Here is a 15,591-nt window from a genome sequence, read left to right on the forward strand (position 1 = left end):
TCTAGGTGGAGCACCCTCTAAGGGCAGTTGTAGGTGGCCTGAAATGTAAGGTAGGATCTCTGATGATAAGTGTTTCCCAAATAGGAAGCTTAATGCAACCATATTTATTAAGATTTGGTTGATTTCTGAGAGTTGCTGCTGATTCTAAAAATAGCCTCTCTTTTTTTGAATTTGCTGTGGTGGAGCATGGTGGTTTTTTCCCCCATGAGATCCTTTCTACACTTTCCTTCACTGTATATAGAAAACCTATGCACACAGGCAGATACATTCACAAACTCTCCCACCACCACCCCTCTCAACAATATGGCATTATTAAAACTCTAACTAAGAAAGCCCACAATCTTTGTTCCAATGGAACTGCCCTTACAACTGAGCTTGACCACATACACAACACTTTCCTCTCCAATGGCTACAGCGATCACAGTATTAAAAAAAAATAATCAGTCCCCCCCCCCCCCCCCCACCATTCCCTGGTCTTCTCTTCAGAAAGAGTTTAGAAATGACATCACCATACCCTACATCTGTGGCACATCAGAAAAAATAGCCAAGAGTTTAAAAAAGTACAACCTACACACAGCATTTAAGCCCCACCGCAAACTTGCTACCCTTATCCGTTCTACAAAAGATCAGCTCCCTCCTCTCTCAGTGCCTGGAGTTTATAAAGTACTGTTTATGCAAGCTGGCATACTTTGGATAGACAGCAGATCAGCAGCCATCTACCTGGAGGAATTCATAAAAGAGAGGCTATTTTTAGAATCAGCAGCTCTCAGAAATCAACCAAATTTTAATAAATACGGTTGCCTTAAGCTTCCTAAGATTTGGGAAACACTTATCATCAGAGATCCCACCTTACATTCCAGGCCACCTACAACTGCCCTTAGAGGGTGCTCCACCTAGATAGGACTTTAGAGTCACCCACATGGTTGGGCTTAGTATTGTGTGGTATTTGTGTAATGTTACATTAGTTTGTTTGTAATCCCTGATGTCTCAGTGACTGAGAGACGAAATATAGGAAGTATTAAATTCTGTTTTAATCTTTTCTGAGTGCTGTATACAATCCATTAAGCCTCCAACATGATAATATCAAGTAGAATAATGTGGACAAATATCAGATGGAGAACTGGACAATGAGACTTATTTGTATCTATGGTCCCAGAAGGTTCTAAGTGGAGGAATTTTTTGAGGCCTTAGAGAAAGCAGCTAACACAATGAAAAAAGTAAAGTTGATCCTTGTTGGAGATCGAAATAGCTGAGTAGGAAATGATTGTCAGATAAACAAAAATATTTTGGGGAACTTTGAGGAAAAGAGCAAAGCTAATAATAATGGTAAATATCTGTTAGATTTCTGCTCAGGACATGGACTGGTTATTACTAACATAATGTTCCAACATAAAAATGTGCACAAATTCACATGGAGAGAAGAGGCAGGGAATAAGAAAAGTCTCACTGACTATATTATTGTTGATAGTGATGTTTTCTCAGTGGTGCACGACACTAGAGTGTACAGAGGATTTGAAATTATAAGTTGAAAGTTTATTTTTCACTTGGTCAGACTATAATAAATTTAGTTTAAACCTTAATCCAAGTGTGCAAACAAAGTTTGCGCCTGAAAGTATCTTCAGGACTGGGGTAAAGTGGTACAACACTGGGCAACTCCTTGCAAAGGTGGAGCAAGCTACCAACACTCCTATCTCAGTATCTCCCATAATGTAATGCAAAACACATCTCCTTGCAGATATGTATATAATGTTATGCATTAAGGGAAGGGCCACTACCCAGACTAGTTTCAACCTTTATCGAGGTCTCTTCAGTGGGAGCCAGGCCCAAGTGGAGACACCAGGCAGAAGCATTAGCAAGGTCATCTCCTCCTATAGGAGCTGCCAAACGGTGTTCCACCTTTTTATTTAAATTACTCTGGATTTAGAGAAAGATGTTGAAAGTTTATTTTTCACTTGGTCAGACTATAATAAATTTAGTTTAAACCTTTATCCAAGTGTGTGCAAACAAAGTTTGTGCCTGAAAGTATCTTCAGGTTCCCTTAATGCATAACATTATACATATCTGCAAGGAGATGTGTTTTGCATTATGGGATACTGAGATAGGAGTGTTGGTAGCTTGCTCCACCTTTGCAAGGAGTTGCCCAGTGTTGTACCACTTTACCCCAGTCCTGAAGATACTTTCAGGTGCAAACTTTGTTTGCACACACTTGGATAAAGGTTTAAACTAAATTTATTATAGTCTGACCAAGTGAAAAATAAACTTTCAACATCTTTCTCTAAATCCAGAGTAATTTAATAGGAAAAAGGTAATCATTATGGACAATTTTAATTATGGTAATACAGATTGGAATGAAGAGATGTCATCTGGGGCCAAAGTGTGAATTTCTCAAGTTTTTGAGAGACAACTACCTTAGAGTACATAGCAGAGGGTAAGCAAGGATCACTGATTTGATCACTTCATCAGATTATGTTATTATAAATGGGGGATTTTAAATTTCCCTAAAACTGGTGAGAGTTATCAAGAAATAGTGACCTGATTAGTCCCAGCCATAAGAATTTCTACGAGGAATGTAGATATACGTGGAACTATCAAGCTGGTAGTTATGAAAAGCTTAGGAGACAGCCTGCATCTAAATCATGGAATGGAGATCAATATCCTTGGACTTTACTCTAAAACTATTTAGCAGAACTGATGTCTAAATACATTGTGAAAGTCAGTTTAATAATGTAAGTGTAAAACAGATGAATGAACATTATGGAGATAGCACAAGACGAGTAGTAATAATCAAATGTTTCAGTAGTTATCTAATGAGAAAAAAAAAATCCAAGAGGTGTTTTCACATGTGGTTAGTAGAAAAAAAATCAGGAAAGGATGATCTTGTTAGTGAAAATGGTTTGAATGAAAACCACTGTGGAGCATATAGTGGAGATATGAGCAATACGCAGCTCATAGAGGTATTTCATCCTGATGAATATGACATCATGCAGAGCATGTGTGCAGTGGGAAGGTTGGAAGAGAGAGAGAGATTGATGGTGAGTGAACAGGAGGTATATAGGGCCTGATGTCGATTAGGGCTATGATGATATATCACTATGTTTTGAGGGATTGTTCCAAGGAGTTAAAAAAAGCTTTGACATACTTGTTTAAATTCTTACACTGTTTCAAAGGAGCAGATAGATGGTGAAATTGTTCCACTTCATAAAGGCAGGTATCAGACTAAGGTCTCGAATTATAGACCAATCTGTGTGTATTGAATTGTGGTTAAAATATTGCTAAAGGAAGATCATGTTTTAGCAATCTACTTATTTTAACAAGATACCAAATGCACTGGACAAAGGAGACACATACACAGTGGTATGGATGAGGTTGGATAGTAGACTAGTGCATGGAACTGGAGATTGGCTGTTTTGATAGGTATCAGCAAGTTGTGTATAAGGGCTAATATCCTAGAGGAGAAAAGTCACTAGTGGTGTGTTATATAATATTTTCATCCAACTTTATCAATCATTAAATTATTGAAGATCTCTACAATTTCCTCCTCCTTGTATTACATCAAGTAATTCTTATGTATCTCAAGTATTATATCTTCTATAACCACAGCTGGATCATTCAAAATTGTTCATGAGAAGCTGGTGATACTTATTTAGTTATGTCCCTTGAGATCTCGAGAATCATCATCTGCAATTATCACAAGCTGTAGTGCACCTGACCATAATCATAAATGCAATCTTGAGGGTTCACTATTTTCCTACCACTTGGAAACTGACTGATGTAATCCCTATACATGAACCAGGCAAAGACCCACACCTGCCTCAAAATTATCGTCCAATCCGTCTCACCTTCAACCTGGGTAATATGGACTTTATAACACTGCAATGTCAGAACACAAAATACTTATGTCATCACCATGCAGCATTTCTGAAACATTACTCGATTGCCAACTACAGGACAGTCAGAAATACATACCATATAACAAGACCTCAGACAACTAATTATTTCACATATAAATACAATAATCACTACAGAAAGGCCACATGAAGCTTCTACATCATGTGGCCTTTCTATAGTTTCTACATCATAGCCTGAAAAGAGTCCTAAGGACATATATTATGAACAAGAAACATGCACCCTACACACCTTACAAACTTAATGAAACACAACATATTAGTTCAGGCTTTCCAGAATTGAAGAAATGGGCTTCAAGAATTTTTTGTTACTAAAATGCTTGAAGAAAAAATTTTCTTACCACTATTACACTGGTCACAATAGACAGATTAATAGATTGTGAGCACAGTTTATTTTTTGTTTGTTTAAAATAATATGAAATATATAATTTCACTTTGTCAATAATCCAAGAGGCATTAATGTGCATAAAACATTCTGGAGGTGTATTGAAAATGATGGATTTAGTCATCTCTTATTATTGTTGCACAGACACCTCCACTGGAGTCTGAAGACCCAAACTATCCGCTCAATACCTATCATACCTCTCCTTGAACCCATGATGCACAAACACTCACAACTGACTCTGGTGATCCATTCCATGCATTCATCCATCACTCTCCATGCAAAAAATCCAGTCCTCATATCCTTAGTAACCACCCTCTTACTGAACTTCCATGGATGACCACTTGTTCTGTCTCATCTAGTGCTGAAACATTTCCCATGCATGAATCCTAAAAACACCCTTTAAGTAACTTAAATGTTTTTTTTCATATCAACAAGATCATTTTTTGCAATCCACAGACTCTCAATCTATCCTCATAAGAAGCATTCCATAGGCCACTGACCATCTTGTTCACTTGCCTCTGGATCCTGTCCACTACTTCTTCACCAAGAACCCCCAGGTGACTTGACCTGAGCACAGTAATCCACATGTCAACATATCAAGGTCTTATAAAGACCTTGATATGTTGACATATGGTATGATAATTTCCTTATCTCTGCTTGTTAGTATGTTCTTCAATAACCAAGTAATCCTATGAACTACCCTGGCAACCTTAACAATGTGCCATCTAAAAATTCAACTGTCTACTACCATCCCCAAATTACACAGCTTGTAATCTATTTGTCCCAAAATGCATAACTTTAAATTTCTCTACATTAAACTGATGCCCATTATCTTTTGCCTATAATGGCAGCATATTTAAATCATCCTGTAAGCTCTCCATGTCACCATATCCAAATTTTGCATCATTAGCAAAATTTGGGTAGGGTAACAGAACTGAATATTTCCTATATCATTTATGTACAAAATGAACAGTAGTGGTCCAAGCACAGAGCCTTGTGGCACACCACTAATCACCAGCTTTCTCCTGGATTCTGCTCTTCCATATACTTCTACAGTATCTGTTCATGAGCCACCCTTCTATACATATCACCAGTTTCATATCTATTCTCATTTGTTCTAATTTGCATAACAGAGTTTCATATGGTATTCTCTCAAATGCCTTTACAAAATCCAGAAGTATCATTGTGTAGCCATTCCCCATATCCATCTTGGCTGTCACTCTATTATAAAAAAAGTTAGCTAATTACTAAGGCAAGACTAACCCCTTCACATAGAGCCATACTGCCTCCTAAAAAATATCATATTCTTATCCACTCATTCTTGAATTCTCTCTTTGACCAACTTTTCCAGTACTTTTACCACTAACACCAATCCCTGGATGCTGTTTTGTCAATAATTTGCTCTTAGAGCCTGCTTTAAGTAAAGGAATTATTTCACCCTCTTCACACCACCTTGGGACTTAGCCAGAGCTGAGTTTAAATTAAACAACCTAGTCAGAGGCATTACATATTCTCGTAAAATGTGAGCTGATATCTCATCTAATAACATGGCCTTATTTACACTGAGATTCTGTAATATCTAAGCACCTACAATTCATCAACCCTCTGTTCTCACATCAGTCCCCATCACATCTGCCACAGCAGTAACCTCACTTTGATGATATACTCTTGAAAAGTGGTCACTCAGTAATCAACTGTATATTTTGTCCTATTGGCCTCAATATTACACCAGACTGCCATCCACTCACCTGTCTCTGACTCGTTTTGGCTGCAATTCATCTGTCATCACCATCAACAGCACCCCTTCCTCCTCTTCCAAATCCTGTCTTCTCTATCCTCCCTGAACATACTAAACCCTATACATTTTATTCCTGTGACTATGTTGTCTAAGGCTAAGTATCACTAATGCCTATAACCTCTGATAAAGTTACACTAACCAATGCTAAAAACTTCTCCGGAGCTCTTGTTCCTGATATTAGTACATAGAAACTGTGGCATTTCCTTAAGCCAACACCTGCACAACCTGAATTGACTGCCTCATTCAATATTACTGCTTGAAAGACAAGATTCTGCATTTTTTGGTCATTCTCACACTCACTCACCTCATGGGTGCCTGCATACACATCCACCCTGTTTGCCTGTTTGTTTAAAAGAAACATAATTTCTCTGGTACAACCTACATATCAATTCATTTGATGTCAATGCCCTCTTCCTCAATTCATGTCTATTGTAGCATGATAGGAAACTTATGATCTTCTTTTTTTGCTTCTTCCAATAATTCATTCACATCCTCCCTTATACAATATTACTTCTCACCTCTCAGGTTCATTAGTGCAAGAAAAACAATCAATTCTTTCACATTATCTTTTTGCATCCTGACAGCATCACTAATGTTATTAATTTTTGCACTAGGGAAACAAGACTGTTATGATTTCATTAAATAATCATTTGATCATAGATGAAAACAACACTATCAACAAAACATGTCATTAATACAATAATGGTAAGCATTTTTTGTTACTGTTAATGGCAATTCTGAAAGCTTCTTTATGATGTTAATTGCATAACAAAGGTGATAGATTTATAGAAAAATGAAGTCTGTGATATACTTTCTCTCTGCTGTCTTTAGGAAATTCAAGTTTTTTAAATAAATATATAAAGGTTGAAAATGCCAAACAAAGGGATCATTGCGAGAGATAGAAATTTAATTTCATAACGGATATGAAATTTGGGAGTAGTAAGGAAAGATAAATTGTGCAACTAGATGTTTTGAAAGAAGAGATTTTTAATTAATGCTCACCATGTTTGTTTGCATTGACAGAGAATGGCATATTGATGTAATTTGTATACCTTGAATTAGTATCAGGAAACAAATTTTTATGATGTACTGACCAAAAATTTCTTTATAACTGCCAGAGATGGGGGAAAATAAAAAATAAATAACCAATGACAGAAAGTTGTTAATAAGAATGCATTGAGTTAGGTTCATGATTAAAATGCAATGATTATATACATAATGAGTTTTTATGCAATGAAAAATACACACATACCATGACTGGGTGCATAGTCTGTGTCTCCAGCTACACTGGAATCTGGAGTGTGCCCTGTATTTGTTAAAAAGATATCACCAGATGCATAGAGAGGTAAACCTTCTGCATCTGATTCCCCATCTAAATGATGGTATGGAACACCTGGAGAAATAAAAGATATTCCTTTCAGTGCAAGGGGCAAAGTACTGCAAGAATTACAATATATATATATATATATATAGTGTATATAAACACATTCATTTATATATACATGAATGTATTTATTTATTTGTATTTGCCCAAAATATTATAGTACACCTATTATTTTATTCATTTTTATCATTTCTGTTAACACTGTGGCCAAGAGAATTAGTACTGAACATTTGCTTTATTACATTTTTTGAATCTGGTGCCTGAAGCAAATGCTCCACAGTTTTAGTAGTTCTCACAGCAGCCAAAACTGGATTTCATAACCTACATTTTATTAGAATAGGGGAGTAAATGCTTTTTGTTGCAGTTTTCCCCCTACTCCCATTTTTATATCATTTTTTATATCGACATATGAGAGGTTACAAAACCTGCAGCACAATGGTGTATATGGGCAAGTGCTTAGGATAAAAGAAGGAATGTGTTGATATGTGTTTTGAATAACTGTAAATTGTATTACTAGGCATGTACAGTAACATCCAACTAAATATTTCATCCCATACTGTCTCAAAACCACTGCCATGCTTGCTCCTTGCATCTACTCTATTATCATCATAACTCTATTATCATCAAAAACACTTCCCCACCTTTCTGCCTTGTCTGTCTTTATGAAAAATATCATACCTCTTTATCTTTATTACTATCTTATTTACCATCACCCCAATCTTGGGGTGATGGTAAATAAGGATTTAAAATTTAGAGGACATATTGATAAAATTGTGAGGACAACACAATGAATTCTGGCAATGATGCAGAAGACACCGAGTTGTAGAAGTAAGGAAATTCTATTGTATAAGGCTCTGATTAGGCCATATATGGACTAGTGTGCACAGATTTGGTCACCTGGTTTCAAAAGGATGAAGAAATGTTGGATAAGGTCCAGAGATAATTGACCAAAATAGTTTCTGATCTGGAATGTTGAATATGAAGAAAGGTTGAGATGTTACAATTTGTAGAGTCTAGTAGATAGGGGTGATATGATAAGAGATGTACAAGTTGCTAAGGGGTTGTTATAAAATTAATACTGAAGAGATTTTTCATAAAATGGTCTGAGATTACGGGAAGACAAGTGGTCATCCCTGGAAGCAGGTTTTTTCATGGAGAGTTGTGAATGATTGGAATGCATTGCCTGAGAGTGTAGTGTCTGCAGAGAATTTGAATGTGTTTAAGTCACAGTATGATGAACTGTGCGTATGACAAAAGGGACCTCCCTAAATGAGTCCGTGACTCCATGGGAATCTTAGGATAATAATGATAATATCCCTACTTTGTATTCCACTTTATACAATTTGCCCTGAGGATGTGTGTGTGTGTGTGTGTGAGAGAGAGAGAGAGAGATACCCACACAAATTCTTTAGCTTTGTAAATTATTTTTTTAAATAATTTTAATCTGAACCGAGTATAAATCCATGTTGGATCATTCTACATCAGTAGGCATCTGCCTAAAACTTTTGGTATGGCAAAATTATGGAGAATGATGTGTAGTAATGTATTTAAGATAAAATAAACTAACTACCTGATGTTCTGACTTTGATATTAAGGTCATACTTAGCATTATTAATTTGGTTAACCAATGACCTTAGCCTGACCTCTAATGAAAAATGAAACAATTAAACATATGTGACAATTAAATATATATGTATTTAAGGAAAAGGAAGGAAAATGACCTGTCTAAATAACAAATATTTTTAAGTAGAGATGAAGGTTGGCATGTGTTTGTTAAGTGGCACTCTTGTTTAGACAATCTAGTTGCCTTTTACAACAAGAGTGACTAATGAGGGAAAGACATATGCTATCAGTTTTCTGTATTTTGCAAAGACATTTGATAATGCACCATACGATAAGTTTATATTTAAGTCAGGTTGGTGTACCACTTGGAATTAGATTCCAAAAGTATATTGGAAAGAGCTGTCTGACAGATACCACCGATTTGTATATGGGTAAGCTGATTTGAGAGGCAAGAAGTGTTATATGAGGGAGGATGTAAAGAAGTTGTTAGAAGAGGCAAAACTGAAGAGTGGGAAGGTGAAGATTGTAAGTCTTCTGCCATGCTATGAACTGAGGAGCTAACTGATAGCTAATATATCAATATGTAGGTTGTGCAGAAGGAATGTTATAGGACTTGTGGATCTGTGGTCTGTTTTTTTGACAGAAGGATTTGAATAATGCTGATGGACTGCATGTAAATGACTTTGATGTTAGGTGTCTAGAGACTTGGTTCACTGAGTATGCTGAAGCACAAATTCGGTAAAATTTAAGCACTCAGAGTTTATGTGAAGGAACCTATGAGGTGGGAAAGTGTGGAATCTAGTCTCGCAAGTAATATTAATGAATAGCATTGTCAATTCAGGAAGTAAAGGTGGGTGGGGCATAAAGGAATACTGCAATTTCTATGTACTAATGCCAGAGGTACAAGGGAAGTTTTTGGCATTGGTTAGTGAAACCTTGCCAAAAGTTATAGGCATTTGTGAGACTTGGCTAACAGCAGATGATATAGTTACATGGATAGAATGTGAAGGGTTTGGTGTTTTCAGGGAAGATAGAGAAGAAAGAATGGGGGAGTGGGATCTACTTCTGATGATAGCAGACAAAAAGAAGAGGAGGGTAGGTGGAAGTGTGGTTGTTCATTTGAATCAGTCTGATGTGAGATCAAGTTCAGTAAGACATAACTTAGAACTGGTTGTTGCTATAGACCAGGGAGTTCCACAGATGATCTGGAAGACATGCATTGGCAAATTAGTACAATGAGTACAGGTCGAGGGATTATTATGGGGAGACTTTAATTATGGAGATATAGACTGGAAGGAAGAAAGATCACATGGCAGGAAGAAAATGGAATTTAGAAATCCAAGGTGGCCACATTACTACCATTTGGTGAAAGTGACCATGCAGTCGTGCCTTGGTAGATTGTAAAACAATATTCTGTCAAGAAGGGAACTACAAGGTATGTGGAACTACAAGGTAGAGGATTAAATCTGTGCCATGGCATAAAACACTGCAGGGTAAGGAAAGTTAATCAGGTGGGAGTTAGGCGAATGAGTAATATCATTAAGTATGAGCTGCAGAAGAGGAAAATGCTATGGAGAGTATATAAGGAGGGTATATAAGAAAATGACCAGCAAACTCATGATCAGTACGAGGCTCAAGCAAGAAAGGGGACCAGCATGGCAAAGAAGGCAAAATCAGATGACAAGAAGAATCTAGCCAAGCAGGCCAAAGGAAATTCCAAAGCATTCTTTCATTATATGGCAAGTGAGAGGAAACATGACTAGGAAAGATTAACCTTAATGAGTGATTATGGTCACACAGTTACAGAAGCAGATAGAATAGTTGAGTTACTGAGTGACCAGTTTGCAAGGGTATATCATCCTAATCAGGTTTAATATATGTGGGAACAGAGAAGGATGAATTGCAGGTTCTCAGGATATTGCAGAATCTCCATGTAAATGCAGTTGCAGGATTAGATGGGATATTAGCTCAGGTTTTGCAAGAATGTGCAAGGGAACCTCTGACTAGGCTCTTTAAGTCTCAGCTCTAGTAGAGCTCCAAGGGAGTGGAAAGAGGGCAAAATAATTCCCTTGCACAAAGGAGGTTCTAAGACTGCAGTAGCAATTATATACCAAAGCTATCTCAGGTATGGTGGTAAAAGAACCAAAAAGAATTGATCAAAAAGAGAATTCAAGTATGGGAGAATAAAAATATGATACTGTATGTGGGGCAACATAGCTTTGTGAACGGTGGCCAGTCATGCCTTACTATTTTACTAACTTTTTATAAAGAGTAACAGCTAAGTTGGATAAAGGAAAAGGCTATACAATGATTCTTTCACATTTCGCAAAGACATTTGATAGAATACCATATGGAACTGTTATGCAAATTAGAACAAATGAGGATGGATATGACACTGGTTATGTGGATAAGAGGGTGGCAGATATCAAAAAAGTGATGTATGGAGGGACAGATGCAAGACAAAAACAGGTGACTAGTGGTGTGCTGCAAGGTTCAGTGCTGGGACCACCAGTGTGCCATAAGTTTTACATAAATGATATAGGAAATCACCTGAAATTAGGTACATAATAATAGTATTGGGGGGGGGGGAAATAAGACATTAAGAAGGGATTTGGCTAATTACAGAAATAATCACTGCTCAATCTTATCCTTGGACTGCAGGGTGTTATTATTATTTTTATTTATTTTTTGCAGATCATATGAAATTTCACATCATGTACAGGTTATCAGTTATAGTGCTAATGATGTGGCTCTTCAAGAGCATTTGAATGAGCTGGAAAGCTAGGTAAAGGGGGGGGGGGGGCATTAGTTTAACACAGTTAAGTGGAAGGTTTTGAAATGTGGGATTGACAAATGAGAAGTTACATGTTGCTGGAGGCTATATTGAAAGAAATGGACAAGGAAAGGGATCTTGGAGCTGATGATGCACTAAGATCCCCTTTGAGATAAATGTTGAAGTTCAAGGGATGTATTGTAGTGAAGACAGCCCAGAGTATTATGGCAATACCGAGAAAGACTTGGCCAGGAAAATAAGAGGGATGGTGGCTGTATTGTACAATACTCTGATCACATCTGGATTACCATTCTCAAAGCATAGTAATTGTTATTTGAAGGGGAGTAAAGCAACTTTAGAGAGGGTACAAAGGAAGGTAACAAAAATGATATCAGGACAGCAGAACATTAGTTGTGATGATAGACTGAAGGCATGTAATCTGTAGATGTTGGTGGATACAAAGTGCAAGAGTAATGAAGATATTCACCTTGCAATATGCACCCTGAATTTCAGGGTGCATATTGCAAAGGTTAAGGTAACCCAGAGGATTGCTGCAATACTGAGAAAAATTACGTTGATCTGCAGAGATAGAAGAGTTATCATTTCGTTATATAAGACCCTGATCAGAACACACTTAAACTATTGTTCTCAAATTTGGTCCACAGGATTTGAAGGGGATAAATTAACTGTGGAAACGGTCCAGAGGCAGATAACAAAGATGGTTTCAGGACTGTACAATGTTAATTATGAAGATCAGCTGAGGGAATGTGGACTACAGAGTTTAGTGGATAGAAGGAGAGGAAATATGATCGAGACTTTTAAGCTGTTGAGAGACAGTTACAGGGTTGACACTTGGGAGTTCTTTCATTTGATGGAACAGTGGGAAGGAGTGATGACAAGGGGCCATTCCTGGAAAGTACAAAAGGAAGCTGTGAGTAAGAAGGTGAGGAGTGGTTTCTTTGAATGGAGGGTGGTGGAACCATGGAATGCATTGCCTGGTAGAGTGGTGAGAGCAAGAACGGTCAATGAGTTCAAGGAGTGGTATGATAGACTTTGTGTTTCCTAGTGAGGATCTCCTGCGATGAGTCTCTTGGTTCCATGGAGGCCTGAATAATAATAATAATAATAACATATTTTACCAACATGATCCTTGTACAGTTTATAAAGATGGCCTTTCATTTCTCCACTGCTTCCTATGCAATACTTTCCATATATTTATATGATCAACTCCTCTCACCTATTTTTATGTCTCAGTAATACACTTCTCCTATTTGTCAAGCCTTCCAAGACCATAATCCTTTAATCTGTCTTCATATCCAACATTCTAGTGTCTGGAGACAGTCTTCGCAACCCAGTTCCGGATCCTGGTTCTAACACCTTGACCACAACTAAAGATAAGAAGCTAGCCTGGTTGGCTGAGTGATTACTGTATCCAGTCTCCAGCCAAGAGGCCATGGGTTTGAAACCTGCCAAGGGCATCGATGTTTGTGATTGTCCTTCCAACTCTCTGTAGAACATTTGCAACCGTACCATTTCTTCCAGTAACTGCAGTTGGTCCCCTGCTGAGGGTCATAAAACTAAGAAAGAAACCAATGGACAAGTAGTCCAGCAGTGTACTGGTTAAGGGGGGGGGGAGCCCCATTGAGGCACCAGCTAAGGGATAAGACAAGAAGATTGGCCTATAATTAAAAGCCTTAGTCTTTTCGCACCCCCCCCCCCTTATGAAGTGGAATAATTTTAGCCTCCTTTGAAAATTGGGTCAATCTAAGACTCATGTTAAGAAAAAGGTAAGTTAAAGCTGTTAATAACTCCCTGGATCATTCCCTCAAGACATATGGTGATACACTATCAAATCTTGATATTGGAAAGGTTTTATTACTAATAGTGCTGATGTGGTAGTACTGCAAGAGGAAGCCGGAGAGATAGGCAAATGAATGGTAATATCAGTTTAATGCAACCAAATGTAAGGCCTTAAAATTTGGGCTCCACCGATAGGTGGCTGCATAATTTATTGGTGGATCTACTATGGTCTACCTAAAATACACAAGATAGATATTCCTCTTCACCCTATAGTGGATTGTATTGATTCTCCTACTTATCACATAGCCAAATATCTATCTAAATTATTGAAATCACACATTGGCAACTTACGCTCTTTTTTGAAAAACTCTTCTGATTTCTTAAATAAATTGAAAAACATCGCTTCACAACCTACAGATCTTATGGTTATCTTTGATATAGAATCTTTATATATGAATGTACCTCTCAAAGAGACTTTAGAATTACTTGCTGACATCTTCCCATAAGATATTATAAAGTTATTTGATTTCGTAATGCACTCTGGATATTTCTTATGTCAAAACAAATTTTACAACCAAGTGGAAGGAACAGCCATGAGAAGTCCACTCTCTCCTGCTCTTACCAACTTTTATTTGGAACATCTAGAAGTCCTGTTCTCATCTATATTCCCTCAACCATCCTTTTGGGTTAGATATATAGATGACATCTTTTCTGTATGGCCTCACAACAGAGACTCCTTACCTTCCTTTTTAAGCAGTATCAATTCCTTACATCCTCGTATAAAGTTTACCATGGAGATTGAAAAAGACAACAAAAAAGTTATCATTTTTAGACGTCCTTCTCATCCGTTCACCTTCAGGTATTCTTACAACAACAGTTTACAGAAATCCAACTTTCACAGATCGTTATATTCTCACAGAATCTGCTCATCATCCTTGTCAAAAAACAGTAATCATAAAATGTTTAATCCGACAAGCCAAAACTAACTGTTCAACTTCTCATTTATTACAGAAAGAACTTTCAACTATCAAACATCACATGAAACTAAATGGCTTCTCCGAAAAGAGTACACAACATCTTTTCAATTCTTACAATCCAACACGGAACAGCAAAGATTCATTACGTCGAGTTCCAATTCCTTACATTTCTGGTATTTCAGAACCAATTTCAAGAATTCTGAAGAAATATGATTTAACAGCCACTTATACACCTATTAACAAATTATCCACCCATTTTCCTTCATTTAAAGATAAACATTCAACCTTGTCTCTACCTGGTGTGTATCAAGTTCCTTGTAACTGTAAACTTTCCTACTTTGAACAAACTGGACGTTCTATAGAAAAAAGAATTCAAGAGCATCAATTCAACACAACAAACCCGAGAAATCTGGATTAGCTCAGCATGGATTAGAAACAAGCCACAACATCCTTTGGGCCAAGACTCTCCTCCTACACAGATGTCGCTATAAATTTGAACGTTTATTTAAAGAAAGTGTGGAGGCCTTACTTCAACGTCAAAACTTGAATCGTAATGACTGTATATCTATATCAAAAATTTGGGAAAGTTTAATCAGGATAACACATTAATTTTTTTTAATGTAAATTTCCTATATTAGTCTAATGTTATTTAAGATTATTACATGAATTTCTGAATTAATATCTTTAATTATGACTTTAAAAATGTTTACTCTTCTAATACTTAGCGATATGACATCACATGGCTCGTTCTATATGTGAATGATCAATTGTTCGTATTCCACCTTGTTTTTTAAAACTATTCCTATGTAGCCACTGAAGATGGTCTGTAATATTCAGACCAAAACATTTGGCAAATTAAATATTATTCTTGTGTAAACGTGTATATATTTCTAATCATAATGAATTTGTGACATGTCAATAATAATAAATTGATCCAAGGTGCAGAAACTTTGCTTTGCCTCATTAAAATGATAAGTATTTTCCTTTGCTTATATTGTCAATTTAT

At 36.8% G+C, this 15,591-nt stretch overlaps 1 protein-coding gene across 3 annotated transcripts in view; it reads right to left on the reverse strand.

The window, feature by feature from the left end:
* LOC150107214 (roundabout homolog 1-like) overlaps positions 1–15,591 on the reverse strand; it is a 742,051-nt gene that overhangs the window by 59,525 nt on the left and 666,935 nt on the right. For 2 of the 3 annotated variants that reach the window (XM_090391072.1, XM_090391070.1), the window contains exon 24: positions 7,341–7,481. The exons of the other annotated variant lie outside the window; for it this stretch is intronic. In XM_090391072.1, the coding sequence (XP_090247198.1) occupies positions 7,341–7,481 (141 nt within the window). The remainder of the gene's footprint in view (positions 1–7,340; positions 7,482–15,591) is intronic. 3 annotated transcript variants of the gene reach the window in all.

The sequence above is a fragment of the Typopeltis vanoorti genome, chromosome 4 (genome assembly GCF_054136105.1).
Source record: "Typopeltis vanoorti isolate ZY-2024b chromosome 4, IOZ_Tvanoo_1.0, whole genome shotgun sequence".
Classification (NCBI taxonomy): domain Eukaryota; kingdom Metazoa; phylum Arthropoda; class Arachnida; order Uropygi; family Thelyphonidae; genus Typopeltis; species Typopeltis vanoorti.